Here is a 23,006-nt window from a genome sequence, read left to right as displayed (position 1 = left end):
AAAATAAAGAGGAGAGATATTGATAAAGACATTCGATGTCGAATTCTGACCTCGACATACATATAAATGCATGTGTTTGTGAAAATACATGAACAATAAATATGTAAGACATACACACACGTGGGTTGGGGATTTAGCTCAGTGGTAGAGTGCTTGCTTAGCAACCACAAGGTCCTGGGTTCGGTCCCCAGCTCTGAAAAAAAGAAAAAAAAAGACACAGAGAGAGAGAGAGAGAGAGAGAGAGAGAGAGAGAGAGAGACAGAGAGACAGAGAGACAGAGACAGACAGACAGACAGACAGACACACATGTTGGGAGTTGGTCTGTTGTTATGTATACAAATGCTAAATTCTGAACCCCAGGAGCTGGTTGCCCTCCAGGTAGTGATATCCTCCTATATGCTTTGTTGTGTAAACTGGGCAATAAAGAAAGAGGGACCTGGGAATCAAGAGAGGAGCCTCAAGAGAGAACGTGGGTGATAAGGAGAAAAACGAAGAGAGAAGGAGAAAGGACGCAAGGGGGAGGAGGCTGCCATAAGAGGAGATGGACCAGGAGCATGTGGCTGGAGAAGTGTCCCCCGAGGACAGACTTATAGAGCAGAAATAACCTGGGCAAGCCTCAAATCGCAAGTAACAAGGGACATATGGCTGGGATGTAATAGCTCGTGACCTGCTCGATCTAGGATTACAGCTTGTAAATAAAATACCAAGTTTTTATTATACAGGGTAGCTAAAATAAAGATTTAATTTACACACACACACATATATATGTGTATATGTATATATATATATAGCATCCATACATACATACATATATGCATGCATGCATACATACATACATACGTACATACATACATACATACATACATACATGCATGCACAGGTAGAGAGAGGGGAGAGAGAGAGAGATGGATGAATACAAGGAGGAATACAAGCGTCTCTCTTTAAGTCTTAGTGGTGCACACCTGTAATCCCAGCACTTGGGTGGTAGATGTAAGAGGATCAAAAGGTTAAAGTCATCCCTAGCTATGTACTTGGTTTAAGACCAGCTTGAATACAGAAAACCCTGCCTCAAAAAAAGGGGGAGGTGTAGAAGGAAGGATGGAGAGAAGGAAACAAGAAGGGGAGGGATGGAAACAAGAAGGAAAGGGAAGGGAAGGGAGAAAAGGAAGCAAAGAGAAGGGTGAATTACACCACCACCTTTGTCCAGGCTCCAGGCTGTGCTCTCAGCATTGAATCACTGTTTCATTGACACCGTGTGGATGCTGTTTAAAAGTACCCTGTAGGGCACACTGCTGTTCCCTGTAGATCTGTCATGTCCTCAGTTCCTATGTTGTGCCAGTCTCCCAGGTGCTGTGTGCATTGATGTAATGATTCTCAGGTGTGACCTGCTTTGAAGGGCTGTTATTAGGCACATAGGCGGCTCATTGTCTGACCTACATAAATAGTTGGGAAAGCCTGAGAATGCCCAGATCTGAAAACAGATTGCATCTGGAGGGTCAAAGACTTTGGCTTGAGAGTTTTAGGATATTAGGCTGGGACCAGTATTTCAGGATTTCACCTGATAACGTGCCCCCAATTGACTCACCCACTTTTCTCTCCTGTCTCCCTCCCTTACCACTTTATCTTGGAACCATTTCTATAACACGCCATTTGACTTGAAGTCTGTCCCCGGAGGAATATGAGTTAACACATGTCTTTTTCTGGGAGAACGCAGACCAAAATGTGCACCTGCCTAACGCTGGGCAACGTTCACCTGGGAACTGAAACCTACTTTCCATCTGTTAGCTGAATCAACATCTTGGATGGGTATTACATCTGTCTGTAGGCATCTGTCCCATGTACAGAAAAAAGGCACTTGGATTTTTTAATAAGAGAAAGTTGACTGTGTCTCATCAGAGGAGTCAGGTAAGAGATGTGAGGAACTATCTAAACTCTTTGCTTTGACATCAGAGACAACAGAATAAGCAAGAGGCCACATTTCCCAAAGTTTCTGGAGGAGTCCTGTAGGTTCTACATGGAAGGAAGGTTTGGGGACATGGTACAGAGTAGAGTGCCCTTGCCTCCAATGGGAGGAGGTGCTAAAGCAGAAAGTGCATACTCCCACTGATGTTATAGCAGCTACTTTATAATTGAAATAGAGTTGGAACACAGCACAACCTTTGAAGCCCTCATGGGGAGACCCCCAGGGCAGGCTGTGCAAAGAAAACACCATAAATGCCCACTTCCTCATTGGGAGAGTAAGAAGCCAACAGAGTTAGGAAACTGCGGGAGTAAATGCATCTTGAACTACTTTAAATTTATCTTCTCTTAAGATAGCAAGATTTTCATATTAAAATGTGCCTACTTCAACAGTCTTGCATAGTTCATCATGACCACTTCTCCAAGGTTGGAGATAGAACTTTGAAGTAGATTATTCTCATTTAGGTAAACATTTATCCTTACCAGAGAAGTGAAAGCAGTGTACTCTTGATAGATGTATATTCAAGAGAACGATGAGAACAGTTACTGTACAAGAAGGAGCCCTCACCATGCTCCTGTCCTCTCCTCCACCACTTCCCTTCTCTATGCATCACTGTGCTGCTGTTTCTGCCTTGGTTATTGAGAGGACGCTGGATACACAGGCAGACAGATTCATCTGACAAAAAGGCTTATGGGTTTCTGGTGACACTTGCAGTTTATGTCTGAATAAATAAACTGCAGATGCGGTGGGCCTGTGGGAACTGCTGAATTTGCTCCAACGCAGTAATCCCATTCATATGTGTACCATATGTTGACTACATAGCTTAACCTCCAGAATGCCCTCATTCCCTCCCTCTTGGTGATTTTGTGTGAGCTTGGATACAGACTAAGCAGTTTAGGCCACGAACGTTTAAAAATATGCTCAGGTGGCCTTTTGTGCATTCCGTTGGTTTATGGGAAAAGAACATTTTTTTAAAGAGGAACTGAGCTGTGAAGGAGGTATGAGCTGCTTTTGCTGAATTGACACTCAGAGATCAGTGAGCCTCTCAGGTTTATACTCGTCCCTTCAACCTGATTATCACAGATCCGCTTGTCAATTCAACCAAACTTAACAGCCAGAAGAGGGATGATGAGGCTAAGCCTGTGTGGATGCTGTACGTTCTTCCAACATCCTTGAACAACTGACTATCCAAAACTCAGCAGTGACCTGTGTTTTTAGTTCATCACAACTGGATGACACACAACGGTGGACAGTACATGAAGCCAGCCCTATTCTCGATCCAGCCCATCTCAGGATAGCCAAGAATAATGGAAAGTGATTCTAAGATGAAGGTCTAGCTCCTGAAGATCTCCAAAGGCCCTGGGGTCTCAAGTAATTAACCAAGGGTGATGAAGGGATTCAATAGAAGATAAAAGGATTGGTTAAGAAACCGAGACAAAAGTATTATCTTGTGGACATTGCTAAAAACAGAGGAGAATGACCAAGGCAATGGTCTTTTCTTGTGGACATTGTTAAGAACGGAGAAGATGAAGAACTGACTAACTCTTAGGCAACAGGACCCACAGCTCTTTTCAAGTCCTATATGAGTGATTTAGTTGGAAACAGATCGAGAAAGGAAGATTGACTAGAAGTCGTTACCTAAGTTCAGTGCACAGTGTTGTTAGATTCTATTGCTAGGCTCGGAAGGAAGCCCAAGAGACTGTAAACTTCCTGTTTTTCTTTCCTTAATGATCAGAGCCCCTTGGCTAAAGGACCCTCAGTTAATCAAACTGTCATTAGCACCCTTATCAGATACAAAGCTTTACTTAAAGCTGTTGTTACATGAAGAGCAATGTGGGTCTTGATGATTTCTTCTACATTCACCCCTCTACTACTGTTCACGTTTTCTAGATCAGGTCTTAGGTTTTTGTGTTGTTTGGAAGTTGGTTTAATAAACATGAGGGTTTTCGTTCAAGAAAGACTCCAGAGATAAGGAGAGAGTGAGCTTGAATCGTCATTCATGCTTCAACTGCCTGTAGCTCTCTTTATGGAGACAAAAGGCTCTCATACACACAGTCCTGTGAAACTTGTCCCACTATGCATGCTCAGATGTCATCTACACAAATACTCTCATTTATTTATATGTATTTTATTAATTATTCCATTAATATGTGTATGCATGACATGTGATAGGGGGGTCAGAAGACAGCTCCACAGAGTCAGTTTCTCTTTCCATATTTATATGAGTTCCAGAGCTCAAATCAGTAGACATGCTGGCAAATGCCCTTATCGCCCTGAGCCATCTTACCAGCTGTAGGCATCACTTTCATTCAGAGTGAGACATTCAGGGGCTACAGACCCTCATTTGGATATTGTGATGCTCAGCCTACAGCATATGCTTCTTGTAACGTTGGTCACATTCACCCCTCTGTCACTCATGTGCAGTCTGGGATGTTATGTTCAGAGTTATGTATATAAGACAGCAGACAGGCTCATGTCCACCTAGACTTCTTGTTCATCCAAGGATGGTAGGTACTCGTATGTATTCCTTTTTTTATTCACACAAATGAGCATCCCTGTGTTCAGAGGAAATCAAGGAGTATTTGCCCCATCCATGATGCTACATGTTCTTGGGGGGAGTTCCTTTACAGCATTGGTTCACCTTAATTAAATAGTCCTGGCCTCTGTATCTTATCAAAATTATGCTTTGTGACCCAGTGTCCTTGAATGGATAAGCTAATGAGAGAGGGCTGAAGTCTAGGCTACTTTCATCAAGTTTATGACATGTCATGTTCAAACAAGGGCACGACGTCACAATCACCTTGCTAATTAACATATTTTGCACTCTGCACAACTGGACTTCTGTCTTAGATCATGCATCTCGGAGTGCAATTGAATCCTTCTAAGAGATGTTCAAGAGGACACAGAGCATTTCAAGGGATAAGGACTTTTTATCCAATTCACAAACTTTTAAGTAACTTTCACAAAGAAAAATCATACACTTGGCATATGGTTGATATTCAATAAAGGCTGTCATCTCTACGCACACTCTGGCACTTCTTCATAGTTTTAGTTGAAGGGGATGATATGAGATTCCTTGGCAGGCACTCCTGGGAATCACTGTTTACCCTGATTAAAGATTCTGTATCCATCCAGATTTGGCTTCATGCTTGCTTTCTACTTTAATTCAATCCACTTTTATTCATTTCAACAAATGTGCATTGATCACTTACTTAGAATCAGGCTTGCTCCTGGGCACTGTATGTGTGTGATAGGAGAGGGGTAAAGTGATTCAGAGATAACTACACCACAATCTCACTTCTGTTAAGGATCCAATCGAGCCAATGAGGCATATGTCCCATCTTATGCTTTTGTGAAATCAACTAGGCAGTGATGAATGTGTTGGGAATAACTCATTCTGGACAGATCTCTACAGGCTTCATGGATTAAATATAAGAAAGATGTAGGTATTTAGGTATTATTGGAAGTCTTTTAAAGGCAGAGGTGGCTAGCATTGGTTGGTGTTTCAAGTAGAGGAAGCACAAGCTGATGACAGAGAGGGTCAGCCAGAAGGATGTTTATATAATAGCTAGGTGTCCAGAGCTCTGGAAAATAGTGAGCATCATGACATGATCTCTGAAAGGCAATCTGGAATCCAAGCACAAAAGGCTTCAGCAGTCAGTGTCATGTAATTTGGACAAAAGAACAACTATGGAGGTACCTGAGGAGAGGTGGTGTTATATGGTTGGAAGCAAAATGGACAGATGGACAGAATGATTAAATGAATTGGGAGCAAAGAAACCAGTTGAGTCTAGGTGTGAAAGTGCCTGACATGAGCATTAGCAATGGGAAGAAGCAAATTGTGGTAGGTGTAACAATGCTGGGTCCTGGGCCACAGAGCTTATTGGTTGTGGAAAAAGAGTAAGATCTAAGTAGATGAGACCTGAGAATGAGCCAGATTCAGGATCTGGGCGGCGGTCAGATAATGGTCATAGTCTTCAAAAAGGTTAATCCACCTAGAAGGGGCATCAGGTTTATATAGATTTGGGCTGAGTTTGGATGTTTCTTGTGTGAACTGGCATTGGGATTTTTGCATGAAAATAGATTTCTACAAAGCAGTGGGGTTAAAAATCTGAAAAGAGAGTAAGGATTTTTTTTTTTTCAGACAGAAGTAGTATCAGTGTCTCCTCCAGAGGACGTATATACATTCAATGAACGATGGTGAACTCATGTCTACAGAGTGACTCATCTGCTTCTCTGCTCTCTTGTCCAGCGTCTACCAGTTGGTTGTCAAGGAGGAGCGACTTCAGAAGTCTCGGAGAGCAGCTGACATCATCGAGTGTTTCTCAGTGCCCGTGAGCTACCGGAATGCCTCCAACCTCGATTCTCTACACTACTTTGCTGCTGAGCTGAAGCCTTCCAATCTGCCTGTCACCCAGCCCTTTACAGTGGGAGACAACAAGACCTACAATGGCTACTGGAATCCACCCCTCTCCCCATTGAAGAGCTACAGCATCTACTTCCAGGCTCTCAGCAAAGCAAATGGAGTAAGTAGGTCGCTATTTGGACTTTTCCCTTCTCAAGTGCAAACCTTTCACAGCAGAGTTTAATAAACTAAGGTCCACGAGCCAAATCCAACCCTTGTGATTTCTGAGATTTGAAAATAAGGTTTGTTTGTGTTTGCTTTATTTTTATTATTTTTGTTCAATTTTTGGCTTTTGTTTGGTTTTACTTTACTGCCACTATTTCTCTTGGTTCATCTATTACTGATAGTTGCTTTGATTTTTAAGAACAGAGTTGGGAAGTTGTAATATAGAAACTGTATGTCATGAGGCCTAAAGTATTTATTTATATGGCTTCTGCAGAAAACCTCATTAGAGTATGGAAAACACAATACACTTGGAAAAAAATCACATGGCCCGAATTGTGATTCCTGTGTCTGTAGTTTTGATACCTATCAGTGCCTGGATGTAGGAGGAACATTTTTCAGTTCACCTGTTGAATTGTTCCCTTTATCACATCCATGAATCACATTCAAAAATATATTTAAAAAGAAGAAGAAACTGTTTCATGTCAAGTATTTCCTTGGTTCACGAGTTGTATCAATCAATCTTCACACATTCACAAGGCTGGAAAAACTCACAAAGGCTATCCATCACCTTCCCATCCATCTCTACCCATCTCTGAATGAATACAATGTGCTTCAGTTATTATTACCACATTAAGTCAGAGTTTCTCAGTGTTTGTTTTTGAATTCCTTCAATGACAGAGATCTTACTTTGCTGACTCAGGAGGTGGTGATATGGGGATTGTGACTCTAAGAAAGCTTTGAAGTGTAATTACTTAATGTTTCTTGAATGGTAGCTTCATCCCAGTATTCTTCAATTATACTTTCTAGGGGTTTATAGAACCAATACAATAACCTAGTTACTTACTAGTTTCTATCACATACAATCCTTACCACCATCCACTTACCCACTCTTAATATACCCTTTGGGTCATCTTGTCTGCTAGTATTTCATATAAGTTACTATTTGCCCATTCAGGATGCCTTCATGAACATATTCCAGCTTTCATAATTTATTCATCAAGCATATAATGACCACTGTCACGGCCAAGTTCCTGTGGTTCATATTGTGGTTAGTATATGTCCTTCAAGAGATTATTGATCTGTGAGGAAGCCTGAAGCATGCTGCATCATGCAGTGTCCCTACGGAAGCTACATGCTCACTGCAAACAAGCACTGAGACCAAAGCAGGATCAGTGACATGCACACAGAACACTTTAGGCTGTTGGTGGCAATCACTGCCTGGGAAAAAACCCTGGACTGAGGAACTAATTAACATTTAGAGTGTCCACATGTCCATTTAAGTTCCACTTTGATATTTCAGTTCTGCATTTATTACTGGTTCAAGCAACACTCCTCACAGAGAGTATAAAGCGACAAAGAGAAGCTGCCAGGCTGCCTTCCACCTGTCCATCTGGTCTCCGCTCTGCACGAAGCACTCTGATGTATTGAGCATGAAGACAGAAACATGGACCAAAGCATCTGGGGGCCCTTCTTGCTTTCAGATCTCTGAATCCCATGCTGGCCTGTGCAGTGCTTCAACACAGCTCTCTGATACGATGTGGCTCTCTCGGTCTCAGCACATAGGGAGGGATAAGGTTATATTTGCAGTCTGCTAATGAGGATGAGAACCTATGTCCCAGTCTCAAGTTTCCACATATCCACACAGATGCTACCCAGGGAGCTAGCTAGGTATACATCAAGATTACTGAAGACTAATTATCCCAGACACTTTTCTAACCCAAGAATCATAGGTTTTGAAAAGAATGTCAGGTGATATGGAACATCCAATTGATGATTTTCTTCCCAAATATTATAGCATAGTCCCTTCTCTGGAAGATACAGGGTTTTGACACATAAGAAAAACAAGTGAGCTATTCACGCTGCATTTGTCTTTGAGGCAGTTCCAAGAGGAACAGAGCCATGAACGACCCGTACCTTCCACCATACATCATCTGTCTATCATTGTGGAATTATAATTATAGGCAAGGTTGTCTGAGGGTGCGTTTGTCCTCACAAAAAAAAACAAAAGAAAAGCAGTTAGATGTGGGCACCCAGAATGAGTTTTTCTGGCAAAGAAAAGGGGACACAGCACTTAAAATTACTGTCTTTAGTGTTAAGTTTTTCTGGAAAAGGAATGAGCACAAAGGTCATAGGATCGGAACAGCTATTCCCACTCTAACAGAGCTCTGTCTGGCTCCTTCCCTATTCTGTGTGTCAGAGAGGCCAGGAGACTGTCCAGTTAAATCAGGAGGGCTTTGGAGAATGATTAGCCACATCCTCCAACTTGCCATATTCATTGTTCTTGAGCAGATCCATCAGGAAGAATGCTCCTTGGTACACAGAGCCACCCCCATGCCCTGCTTCTAATAAATCATTCAAAGAACAATTGCCCGAGCAATGAATCAAAACAAAGAGACTAAGAATAGAGAAGAATGGAATAAAAGACCCACAATGAGCAGGAAAGCAATTAGACATTGCATTAATGCTAAGTAATCATTCCAAAACACTTTAACAAAACAGAAAGTTAATGCGAAAAAACAATTACTTAAAGAGGAGGCACACAATGTAAAAATTAACAATTGTGATCTGGGTCCAAAATTCACTGTCATGTCAGCCAGAAACTAAGAAACTGAAATATGTGAACCAAAATCCCTAATTTTCTCCTGTAAGACAAGAGTAAATAAATAACCATTATTTTATGCTAGACATGGAGAATCTTTGAAATATGGTTTAGAAACTTATGGGTAGCCTTATAATAATAGAAAATAGACTAGTAACAATATACAAAGAAACACAAGAAAGACAAAGGATATTATAGAGAAACCGGAAAATCAGCAACTTGAATGGAAGAAGAAAACATTAGGCTTGGTGATGCAAAGATAAAATAGTGTTATTCAGTCATAAAAGGAGGCAATGGCTTTGCTAGAATGAAAAATAAACTCAGGGAAAATGCATCATTTCAAAGTTTAATGCAAAAGATGCTTCAAAGCCCATCAAGACTAAAACAAATTGGGAGAGCGGTGGATCGTCACTTGTTACAAAAATGGATGTGGACCAGGTTGAAAATTTTCTACCAGCCCATATCAGTCCTCCCTATCCTATCTGCAAGCTTTATTCCGGACGAGTTGAGAGAATTTAGAATCCAGGAATTTTCATTTTTGTTGATTATTAGGTCAGGTCATTCGCTTAGTGGTGATGGTAAATCCAGCCTTTAAAATCAGACTGCCTGCACACAAAACCCTGGTGGCTGTGCGATTTTAATTAATCTATTACAGACATTAAATACAGTTGATCAATGAAAAAAAAACATCTATCATATTTGTCACAAAGGCAAAAAAAAAAAAAATCTGGAAAACTACAGTGAGCAGACAGTTGTCTGCCTAATGTTTACATTCCAATGGAGGGAAGAAACCAAAGTAAATTAGGGAAATGACGAAGTACGGGTGTAGCCATGTGGATTTATTAAGTGCTGACTATTACATGAGGGTAAAGGCAGTTTGTAAGTTTTATAGTGATTATGAGTGTGGTATGTTTTCTCAGCCCCATGCATGCCATAGAAAATTTGAACTTGGCATGCAAAACAAGATTTTCAGAGTCTCTTCAGGTGTTTGTATGAAGATTGAGTTATCCACTGGCACTTAAGTTGATTTTTTTGCCTGATTAGTGATCTTGTACTTGCCCCTTGGTGTTCTTACAGAAAGCAAGGCAGACCCAGTTGGAGAGGCGCTGTCCTCGGTGCTGGTGAGGAGTCAATGCCTACACTTAGAAGTCAGTCCATATTATAACCATATGTTTGGGATATAGCTATATAATGACATTTTGGAGTTGGATAGAGTTTGAAGTGTCATATAATCTAGACTCAAAAGAAGAGAGGAAAGAAAAATCCAATGAAGCTTTCTCAGCAGGGTATCCCCACGATTACTGCAATTCTATGGAGTGAAAGTTAGTGGATTCCTTTATGGGGCAGGTAAAATGATTAGAAATTTTTTTCTTACATAACAGACAGTTATTTCCTCCTACTTCTAATCTCCTAGTCACTTTTATTGCCCTTGTAAAAACCAAATCTTTTTCTATCAAACTTTCAGAGAAGGTTATGTGTAGTAACCCATTACCCTCCCTTGGCCACCCACCCCTTGCCTTGGTATGTAGCATGCAGCTCCTCTGTCCCCTATACCTCTTTCATTCCGCTTTTTATTTTGTTTTTTAATGCAGATTTTTTGTTTCAAAGACTCCTTAAAAAGAGGCCTTCGAACCAATGCAGTCTCAATTACATTTTAACTACTCTATCTTGAATGTTTCCTAAGAACTTATCAAATATTTCAAGATGTTTTCAGCACTTTAAAGCCTTGACACAGGGCTGTAATCTCTCTTTTACTGGATGTATAACTAAATACTTCTAGATTTTAGACTTCATTTTCAATGTCCAGATCCTCCAAGAATTACTCTGTGAACAGCTAGGAGCCCATACCAGTAGTACCTGGTTAGTATCTTATTTTCTTTTATAACACCAAATATTTTAAAATCACACTTATTTTCGTATACTGCATGCTTTTTCCCCTTTACTGAGAGCACCCAGAGTGAGGAACCCTGTCTCAGATGTTGTAGCTATTACTTCTGCTGTTTCTCTTTGATTCATTTGTTCTCATGTTTTGGGGATGTTGTTTGGAAATTTTGTTCTGTGTTTCCCAGGCTATGTTTAATCTTAAACCTAAAGTAGACACTCAAAGTCATTTAATTAACTGATATAGTATGAATTATTTCATGATTTATGTGAGTCTCATTTTCCTCATTTATAAACTGCATTATTATTAATCCTTAATATTTATTCCACTGGATACATAAAAATATCTTGATAATGAAAGGCATGTAAAGTTATGTCACTATAGTCTGAATTTCCATTTGTTGTAAAGTGACTGCTGTGGTTCTAAGCCATTTAATCATAGACAGATGAACCTTAAAGGAACTTTCTCCCACTCTGGTAGCTAGACTTTCCACACAGATGTCTCTTTTCCCAAGCTCCACAAGCCTGGACAGCCTTGATTTCCTTCAGACCCTCCCAAGAACACCCAGTGTAACTGTATCAGTGAGAAACAGCGGGTGGGTACAGTTTTACATTGTTTCCCCCCCCACTGTTCTCAGAATGAGAGCTGCTGAATCTATGGTTCTCTGCATCCCCACCACCATTATCCATGATTGTGAAGTTGAAAGGACCATAATTAAGGGTTGGATGCAAAACAAATGTGGCAAATTCATGCAAATATCTATTAGAAGCCATGTTGGGTTGGGCGATGCTGGTATGATTGTTCTGTTTACTTAAAGAGAAAACTCTTTCCTTGCCATACCCTTTATGCCATGGGGGTAAACCTGGATGATCTCTCTACAGAATACAAGCTAATAAGAAAAGCAGGAAGCAGAAGAGTAGATGTTCTCTCTGTGTCTGTGTGTCTGTCTGTGTCTGTGTCTGTCTGTCTATGTCTGTCTGTCTCTGTCTGTCCCCCAACTCCAGCTCTTGAACTCAGCTGTCTCTTGAGAGCAGTAGAAAGGCACACCACGTTTGTGGTATAATCATATAATAGTGGAGATCACTGAGGCATGGCTGGGTTAGAGGGAAACTGTATGCCTCCAAATGAACTGAGAGATTGTATCTAGTTCTACCAAAGCAATATGAAAAGCATGTTTGTGCGTTGGTGTGTTTTCTGAGACTTGGTGAGGTAGAAAGCACTAAGTTTTGAACATCAGGTAGACATGACATTGAATTATGGCTCTTCCTAACAACCTAAAGATATATAGCATGATTAATGATCTACATTTCAGAACGTCGGTGGAGAGGAAATGATACAATGTACATTTAAAGCATCACGTAGCACCACTTGTGTAATGTTTTTATTCTTTCCCCTTTTGCTGTTTTATCTTTTGTGAGGCAGGGGTTGGGGTGGGTAGGACATTGTTCTCTAGAGTATCCCAGTCTGTCTGCTAGCTTGTACCTAGAAGCATCCCTTGCTAACTTTAAATAACCTCTGGACACTTGTTTACACCCAGCTGTTTATCCGGCCTAACACATGGCCTGCTCTAGGCTTGTCTTATTTTAACTACCCATTCTTTGCTCATGGTTTCCAACCTGACATTGAACTGGTTAGATTGTTTGCTTTATTGTCTGTTGGTTTTACACCTCATATTCTGATCCCTTAGTTGTTTACTATCAAAATGTCATATAGAAAAATCGCAGATGAACCATGGTATGAGCAAGATACAAGTTCAAGTAGGTTGGAGTTGACACCACACAGATGCTCACATGTCAGTCAGCCAAATGCTCTATTAGGCTACTTATATATCAACTCCTATGTTACTTACGGTAAACACACTTTTCTAGAATATCGAACAACAAAATCTCAGTGGATTACCGGAAAATATACTTCTCATTTCTACTTCTCACCCAAAATGAACCAGCAAGAGGCCAGAGAAATGGCTCAGTGGCTAGGCACACTGGCTCCCTAGGCCTCAAGGTCAGCCCTAGCTCTCCCATAGTTCCTTACAGACATGTGTAACTGTAGTTACAGGGAACCAGATACCCTCTTCTGACTTCCAAGGGCACTGTTCACATGTGTTAGCCATATATTCATGCAAGCAAACATTTGTACGCAAAAAATAAAAATAAATAAAATTTTGAAAATGGGTCAGCAAAAAGGTTCTGATTCTCACAGGCAGGCACTCGGGGGCTCAGGCTGGTGAATGGTCTATTCCAATATAGTCTTCAAGCTAGAGGAAGAGAAATGTGATGAGCAGGCATTGCTTCTAGAAGTTTCCACACAACATGACACACCGTACTTTAAAAACCAGTTGGCCAATCACATGATCACACTTAACTTCAAAAAGAATAATCCTGTGTCTGTTGGGCATGTGCCTTGAAGGAGAACTAGAGTATGGGAGATTATCTGTAGTGGCTTCTATATATCCCCGTAATGACTAAACTCCGCCCACAAATTCTCATATAGCCAGGCCCAGGCTCTATGCCCTCTCTTAGAGTGGCTATTTGGTTCCTCTGATAAATACTCAGTGATGGCTTTCTATCATCAAGCACCTGCCATGCCTCAGACATGAAATAAGATGATTGTACCTCTACACATCCTCAATGTCTATGGATGGATGGATGGATGGATGGATGGATGGATGGATGGATGATGGATGGATGGATGGATGGATGGATGATGGATGGATGGATGGATGGATGGATGGATGGATGGATGGAAGGAAGGAAGGACTGCCATAATATTCCCCTGGAACCTCACTTTAATGATTTCATCCTATAAAGAAATCTTGGTTTCATCTTTCCTCCCTACTCTTCTTGGAGATCTGGCAAGGGGATGCTTGTTCTCACAGTACACTGTCCTACTCTGAAAAGTAGGAGTCTTCCAGTGTTGTCATCTAATGCTACTGGGAAGCTTCAGGAAACTTTTGTTGATCTGCCATACCCAGCAGTGGCCAAGGAGCCAAGAAACAAAAAGAAGCCTAGACCTTGATGGCCCCTTGGTAATACTTTTGCTGGCATTTATCATATTCCAATATCAGGAACATATTCCTGGTTTTTATTAACTCTGCGGCATCTCTTTGGAAGTTAAACAGGTACCAAAGTGGACACTTGGAATATTGGTTTATTGCAGCACACTGGAAATCATTAGTCTGATCCAGGGCCTTATCTGGCACGTATCTGTTTCCAGAGTCTATGCTTCCCTTCTAGATCTGAATAGATTTTGTTTACTGGGGCTCCCCCTACCCTCTCAGGTATCTCTACTCCAAGGCTCCTTTCTGTCCTTTGAGCTTTATCACATGCTCTTAAGAACTCTCAACTTCTGTTAGTGCCCTTCTGGGGGCTCCAACATCTCTCCTCAGGTAAGAAGAAAATTCCCCGAGTGTCACCTTGTACAAATACCAAGATGAGTTCTCCCAGGTTGCTAATTTATTTTCATATTCACTTACAGTTCCTACGGATTTTATTATCATGAGGCCTGAGGGAGTACGAGCTTTTCCTTTCCCATGCAAATATACTTTAAATCCATTTGGAGAAGGAGATGAAGGTTACCCAAATGTTGACAGCTGATAATCTTGTCAGCTGTGCCTCCAGGCTTCAGTGCTCAGAACCAACATCCAATCCGTCTTATGGAAATTGCAGTCACAGTGTCCATGTGGCGAGGTCTAGACTTCCACTGGGTCCTCCAAAGCAGGAGAATTGGGAAGCCTGGCCTGCTTGTCCCTTTAATAATGAAAAAAAATTAGAAAAAGCTTTGGGCTTGGAAAAAAATGAATTCCTGCCTTTAAGAACTCAGTCATATCCTTTGTTATCTACACAAGTGAGAATTGAAATGGCAAAACTGGGTCTACTCATCTGTCAAATGGGATAAGATGGACTCATTGGATTTTATGGAGGAAGTAATCAATAGTGATAATTCTTTGTGAACGCTAAGGATCATTCGAATCATGATGTAGATACCAATTTGAAGCTATAAATATTCATGCACAAAATAATATAAAAAATTTTAAATAAGTAAATAGATATTTTACTTAATCAGTCAAAACAACAGATAAGGGTCTCTTTCCATGTTTCTGTTTATTCTTTGAGAATTGTATACAATACATTTTTATCATTTTTTCCTTTTCTCAACTCCTCCCAGGTCTTGCCCCTCCCTGTATATACCCATACACACATGTATCAGTGGGCATATATGTATCCACACTATTAGGAACCTTAAGTTATCTTAAGAACCTTATAACAGAAGGAAGATAATCGTCAAGCCTTAAGTCTAGTGTAGGGAGTTAATGAATCATCTTTACCACTTAAGTTCATGGGAAGCCAGGGTAACCAGCTTTATGTGGTGGGCGCGCACAGTTCTTTTTATATGAAAGAAGCAAACATGTGTGCTTTTCATAAAATATATTAAGGGGGATTTTCACATACACACCTACATAAGGACCTGGAGGAGGCGGCACGGGATGGCATCATAAGACTATTTTTCTAGCTTGCTTACTTGCTTGCTTTTTCCTTCTTTTTTTCCCATCAAACACTCAATTGGTTTTTTTTCTATATCAATTGTATGAAGTCTGAGGTTACAGTATTAGAATTTAATGGAGCCATTTGCACTCAAAATTTCTGTTTCTTGGGCTATAAAATGCTATTCATTCTACTAATTAATGCTATTAAATAAGAGTAATGTATTTCTAGGTTCGTCTCTTTTCAGAATTTTTGATGACCATTCTGGGCATGGGCTTGCATAGATGTCCTGTGACCGGTTATGTGACCTGAGGGAATAACATATACCCTCCTGATGTCTTGTGCAGAAATGATTGACATTCCTGGTACCAACTCTAAGGGAATGTTTGTAGATCTTAAACAGCATACATGAAGAATAATGTTGGTGCCTGGCATACACGACTTACTGTCAGACATTATTAGGCTGCCACAGATGTCATGTGAAAGACAGAGGGGAGAGGTGCTCTAACGCAAAACTAGACAAAAATCTGTGGGACGTTCAGTTTTAAAACTCAACAATCAAATTTGAATGGAATGTGGGCATGGTGAGAGAGTATTCAGGAAGAATAAACAAAACCAAGCAGGACCCAGAATTCACAAAGACGTCATGGGGATGTCAGTCTCAAGAATAGGGAAGAAGATGGGAGATTGCAAGGGAAAGATGGTTTAGTGTATTTAGAGACTAATGGAGTCTGGGAACAAATTTCTTGCAGGACCTTCTAGAGGCTGAACATTTTACTTTATGGCTTTCAGTGTTGCAAACTCAAACTTAATTTATTAGGTTACAAAGTAAAAATATTGAAATAAAGCAAACCTGTAAGAAATTGGTCTGAACAACAGATAATCTGGGTTTTTTGTTTGTTTGGTTGGTTGGTTATTGGTTTTGTTGTTGTTGTTGTTTTTTATGTTTCTGTTTATTCTTTGAGAATTATACAATAAATTTTTATTCATTTTATTTCCTTTCCCCAAATCCTACCAGATCTTGTCTCTCCCTTCCCACTCAAATCATGTTTTGAGAGAGAGAGAGAGAGAGAGAGAGAGAGAGAGAGAGAGAGAGAGAGAGAGCCATGATCTATGGAGCCCACTTTGTGGTCACTTACTCCTGAGCATTCTGAGCATGGGCCCTGCCCTGGAATATGATCACTCCTTTGAAGAAAATTGATTATCTTCTCAAATGCAACAGCTTATTGGCTAGGAGTGGGACTTTGTTTGCACTTCCCTCCCCTGTGCTGGGAGTTTGTCTGGCGAGAGCTTGCGCAGGTCTTACACACGCTGTCACAGTCTGAGAGTTCACATGTGTGTCTGCCCTGTTGTGCCTAGAAAACACCATTAAGTTGCCCACCACCTCTTACTCTTTCACCCTTCTTCCAGATAAGTCCTTGACTCTAGAGGAGAGTAGGATGATAAATACACTCCAAAATTCCTCAATTTCTATTTGTTGTCCAGTTGTAAAACTTGTATTTAATATATTCTATTGCAAGATGAAGCTTCTCTGATGAGAGCTGAATGATGTACTGATCTCTGGGTATAGCAGAATAGCATTAGAAGTCATTTTACTGCTATGTTATAGGGTTCTCATATATATGTATATGTATATGTGTATATGTGTATGTGTACATGTACGTGTGCATGTGCATGTGCATGTATATGTATATGTATATGTATATGTATATGTATATGTATATGTATATGTGTGTGTGTATGTGTGTGTGTGTATAGTGATCTGCTGTTCATCACCAAATTTCACCCTCAGTCCAACTCGCTTCCATGCCCAATCATTACCAATGTGCTTTGCTTTAAACTTCTCTGTAACCCACGTTTTCCCAGCTCCCACGCTACCATTGCATCTCAGATATGCTTATGTCTCAACTGGAAAACTTTAACAGATTCCTATACTTTTAAATTCCCACCATCATGATTTCTTACCTCAGAACCATCTTCCAACCACAGCCAGTACAATGTGATGCTGTCTCCTTATTTCCCATAAGCAAGACATGACTCTGAGAAGCCGCATATTCTAGAATCAAAAGGCTGAGCTGTTGCTTCCACAAGGCCCCTTACAAAACGTCAGGATGTCCCATGTGCTTAGGGTTCTCTTTACTCTGAACCTCAGCTATTCAAAGTGGCTTTGTGGAGAAATGTTACTGGAGTGAAGTCACCAGGGGTCCCTTAAAGTCACCCCAAGTCTCCCACATCATACTTCTTATTTCTCCAAGTAGTCATGGCCAAGCTTCCTCCCCTGTGCTGTCTTCAAACACCTGCTGGCCCCAGAGTTAACATGTAAAACTAATGAGAAGCGGTACTAATAACAATTATCATAATAAATTGGCCTTTGATTACATCTGTCACCTGAGAATTTCGAAGACTTTACAAACACCAATTAGTAATTACAGCTCCCCAGATTGCCTTCAGAGAGAAAGGATCAGTAAGGTCAAGTATATGTTATGCAGGGAACCATGAAGGGCAGCTCCATTGTAAACTGGTTCAGATAGAGGGATCTCGGGCTTTTGATGGAAAACTTAAGCTTCTCTCCATGATGCCCAGAGGAAACACACTTCTGACATCACAATTAGGGGAGGAAATTTATAGCCAATATATAGCCCCGAGTTCCTATTGTTGAGGAATGGGAGGTATGAACTATACAGCCTCAGAAGACAGCTTATAAGATTTCCCAGTTCCCTTCTTGTGGGAGAAAAACAAACAGTGCCTTCAGTCCAGCTTCCACCACTCCCACCCCATACATAGGTTTACCCTGAAAACTGTGTTTTCCTTGGTCTTATAAGGTCCCAGGTGATAAGGGGAGTTTGATGATGAAGACGGCGATGAGCCAACAGCCATTTACTATGGGCTTTCTCTGTGTCAGTGCGTGATGAAGAAGGTACAGCCCTGTCCTCAGGGAGCTCATAGTCCAGTAGAGAGGACAGTCTTGAAAACAAATGTGTGCAATAACGGTTTCAGGAATCATAGCAGAAGGCCCAGCGTATGCCTTAGAGGTAGATAGGAATGGCTGCAGCACAAGCAATGCTTGAATTTACCACGGAAGTTTAAGTAGCTGTTTCCCAGGCAGGAAATGAGGAAGAAGAAGGTATATCATAAACATACAGCATATAGACCAAAGTCCAAAGATGCAAGGACTCCCTGCTACACTTGTGAGATTTAGTGAGGTTGTATGTGGGACTTGAGGAGAAGGCAAGGGACAGCTGGAGATTAGATGACAGGGGTCTTATCTACTGTACTAACAAGTACTTTTTTCTGATGAAAATAGGAAATCTTTGTAAATATACTGGAAATCATCTCAGTATTGACTTGTTACAATCAAACAGGTATGTGTGTTCCCCTCTTTCAAGGCACATATGCATACAAACTCTGCTTTTCCTAGCGAGATGTGCAGAGAGCACAGTCCACATTCAGCAGATGCTATCATCATCATGAAGAAAATTGAAGAAATTTACCAAAGGTCACTTACCTAATTAGGCAAAAACAGAATTTGAATGCCAATCTTTCATAATTGGTGACATGTTTGGTATGTTTAGGCACAATACCATTAATGATCCCATTACACAACTTTTACATTCTAGTGGGGACCGTGGAAGGTGACATCCATCCAGTACACAAATAAATAATTTTATGTGGTGATGTGTAAGAAATACAAAGGAAATACAAAGTGATGTGCTAACTGAATCTTCCAAAGAGGATTTAGTAAGTCTGACAATGTAGAGTCATGGCTATTGTGGGTTTGCTATTTTCAAATTATTAGGAACATGATAACGGATCCATGAGCTGAGGAGTCTTTCCTTTAAATCTCCTCCCTCTCCCTCTCCTCTCCCTCCCTCTCCCTCCCCCCCTCTCTCTCCCTTTCCCCCCTCTCTTCCCCTCTCCCTCTCCCCCTCCCCCTCTCCCTCTCCCCCCCCCTCCCTCCCCCCCCCCTCTCTCCATCCCTCCCATCTTTGTATGTGTGTTGTTCCTGCACAGTGACAGAAGGCAAACTAGAACATAGAACACATGTCTAAGTCTAAAGTTGATGTCCAGTGTCTTTCTCAACCACATCCACCATATTCACTGAGGCAATGGGAACATGGGGCTTGCTGGTTCAGGATAGTCTCGCTAACTAACTTAACCTCAACCTCTGTCCCATCTTCCCATGTGCTGGGCTTACAGGCAGTCTGCCACGCTTGCCTGGCTTTCACGCTAGCTCTAAACATCTGAACTTCAGCCGACATGCTTGGATAAACACTTTATCCATTGAGCCACCTCTCTGGCCTTGATCGCCATCTTGTTTACCATTCTGTAAGACTGTTAGGTTTGACAGAAGTCCACAGGGCCTAATTTTTATATAGACCAACTTTTATATAAAAGATACTTCCCAATACAGCCTTACCTTCTTTTTACTGCGAGGTAAATTGATGGAATCTGTATCTGAGACATGTTTAAATACTTTCTGAGTTGCTTGTTTATATCGCATGCCCCGTTTCAGAGAGTTTTACACCTTTTCTCAATCACTTTCCAAGTTATTTATACATCACAGATCTGAACTCTTCCTCTGGGTGATGCTGCAAGTTTCCCAGTTTGTTACTCATCTATTGACTCCACTTAAAATATTTTTATCACAACAAATAACGTGGAGTTCAATGCATCATTTTGATTTATTTTCTAACATTCAATACCGATCTGCAGTTAGAATGCCTTTTGCATCCATACACAAACGGTCTACCTGGGGTTGCTTCTAAGTCGTATGTGGATTTTTGCTGATGCTTAGATTTTTGATGAATGGTGCTTATCTTGGGGTACTAGAAAAAGCATTTATATCAGTTACTTCTCTCCTTATTGTGACCAAATATCTGACAAGAAGCACATTGAAGCTTATGGGTTAAAGGGAGGCACTTGACAATGGAAAAGAGGAGCAGCGGAGGTAGAAACAGCTGTCCTCCCTGCATCCATCAATAAGAAGCAGTGTGTGTCTGTGTATGCGCATGTGCGTGTGTGTGCATGCGTGTGTGTGTGTGTGTGTGTGTGTGTGTGTGTGTGTGTGTGTGTGTGTGTGTGTGTGTGTGTTCTGTAATGGGTCCTCACCAGTTGCAAAAAGAAATTTTCTTGATAGGGTAGGGGACAGAGACTGAGACCTATCTGTGTGTATAAGGATAAATGTTTAGAAAACCACAACCAATCAAAATGCATAGTTGAAAAGCCCAGTCCCAATGGACACATCTACAAAATACTCAGCAGCCTAAGGCTTAAGGCAGAACAATTTTTAAGAGCCATGGGATAAGGGAGTTTGCTGTGAGAGTATATCTCCTAGTTGTGTCAGACGCTACACACATAAAGCCTTCTTACTGAACAGTAGACATGCCGAAGTGGACTGGGAAAAGACCACAAGGCCTTATCACTATACAAAGAACTTTGGACAACTAAGGTGTACAGAGAACCTATCCTAATGTTTTAAAGCATTTTACTAATGCGTTTTTATTGTGGCTTCAGAGTTTTGTGCCCGTCATTTTGGTCTTTGATTGGTAGAGTTGGTTTTTATATGGGCTATCAGCTAACAGTCACGGTTCAGCCTTTACGTAGGAGCACGCAATTTTCTCAACATTATTCATTGGAATAGCAGTCATCTCCATGATGCATAGTTTTGGTGAGTTTGTCAAGATTTGGTTGGTTACACATGTGTTTGTTTCTAGGATCTTAATTCTGTTCATTGACCTGAGCGTGCATTTTTGTGCCAGCACCATATTGTTCTCTTTATGTCTATTGTATGACTTCAGGTTAGGTGTTGTGAGGCTTCCAACATTCTCATTTTTCTTTGGAATATTTTAGTTGTTTGATTCCTCTTCACTGCTACATGGACTTTAGGTTTACTCCTAGTTCTATGAAGAATGTCATTGATTTTTTAAAAACAGACAAGAATCGCATTGAGTCTTCAAAATGCTGAGTAATAAGAGTATTTTAACAATGTTAATGCTTCCAACCCGTGAGCATAGGAAGTCTTTCCATTTCATTTTACTTTCGTTTCTTCCATTTCATCTGTGGTTTGTTACAGCGTAGATGTCTTTTACCTCCTTGGCTAAGTGATTTCTGGTTTGGGAGCACTTTCATAGGAGATCGCCCTTTGAGATTTGTGAGTTTCATTGTCCGCAAGACCAATGTTCCAACTGAGTGTGTTGGTTTTGTGTCCTTCCTTTTTCCTAATTCCTGTATTATTTTTCTACCTGTCCTTTACACATGGATAGCTTGGGACTTCCCTTTTCTATTTGTATGTCTTGTAGTTCATTCATCTGATTTCTCTGCTAACACTTCTAGTGTAATATTGAAGAGGAATGACAAAGGTAAGACCAGTAGGCAGATAATCCTAACTACTTATGAGGCTAAGACTGGAAGATTACAGGTTCAAGACCTGAGTTATCTACATTGTGAGTTCAAGATCAACTTGGTCAACTTAGAAGAATTGTGTCTCAAAATTTTGAACGATGAGAAAAGGAAAAATAATATAGCTTCATGACAAAGTATTTGCCCAGCATATCGGAAGTCCAGATTCAGCTCCTAGTGCCTGAAAAGAATAAATTATGATGAGAATAACTTCTCATTAATTATTCAATACTTTAGAGAAAAAGCATTCCGCCTTGCTACCACCCAGAATGACACTGGCTATGACTTAGTTATTATTAGTTTTTATTTTATTGAAGAGCCAAATTCTTTTTAAGTCTTTTTATGACAAAAGAATGTTGAATTTATGAAAGACTTTGGTGTTTTCTTGTTTATTTTTGCATCTTTTGAAATGAGCATAGGATGTTTTGCCCTTCATGTTAATGTTGTGTGCATTTCATTAGTATAATCGAATCATCCTTGCATTCCCAGGATAATCCCAGTTCGGCCATGGAGGCTGGATTTTTAAGTGTACTATTGGATTCAATTAGCTATTTTGTCAAAATTTCTTTACTCTAGGTTCATTCAAGATATTGATAAACGATTTTTATTTCTGTTTTGTTGTTGTTGTTATTGTTTCCTGGTTTTTAGGATAATTCAAATCAAAATCAACAAGAAAACATCAGCATTAAACTAAACTACAGATTGAAGGGGGCCTTTATAGGTCATCTTAGCCAGTAACTACACAACACACATTATTTTTATTAGCACATGGGAAATATTTGGTATTTTCTCCACTCTTTAAATGTTTTTGTTTACTTAAAAGTTTTAATATTCTATGTCCTTTTTTTCATATTCCTTAGTTGACTTCTCTAGAGCACAATATACTTTTCAATATATAAACTCAGACTTGACTTCCAGTAACCTATAAAATTGTTATTATCTATCTATTTTTTCCTGGTTAATAGGGGTTCTATATGCACATGTGTCCTATGTTCTTCAGTGTACTTTTAGGCTACTTTTTAATAAACTCTTGATTTTTCTCTTTATTTCATTTTCACAGTCAGTTTTTCAAGCTTCTCTTTCAGGATCCCTGTAATTAATCATCCTTTTTTGAG

General features: G+C 40.3%; 1 protein-coding gene across 1 annotated transcript in view; it reads left to right on the top strand.

The window, feature by feature from the left end:
• Positions 1–23,006, top strand: part of Ptprt (protein tyrosine phosphatase receptor type T) — a 1,079,747-nt gene that overhangs the window by 852,520 nt on the left and 204,221 nt on the right. The window contains exon 12 of the mRNA XM_032904674.1: positions 6,213–6,486. Within this exon, the coding sequence (XP_032760565.1) occupies positions 6,213–6,486 (274 nt within the window). The remainder of the gene's footprint in view (positions 1–6,212; positions 6,487–23,006) is intronic.

Source organism: Rattus rattus, chromosome 5 (assembly GCF_011064425.1).
Source record: "Rattus rattus isolate New Zealand chromosome 5, Rrattus_CSIRO_v1, whole genome shotgun sequence".
Classification (NCBI taxonomy): domain Eukaryota; kingdom Metazoa; phylum Chordata; class Mammalia; order Rodentia; family Muridae; genus Rattus; species Rattus rattus.
Note: the sequence above shows the minus strand (reverse complement) of the source record. Positions and strands in the feature narration are given on the sequence as shown.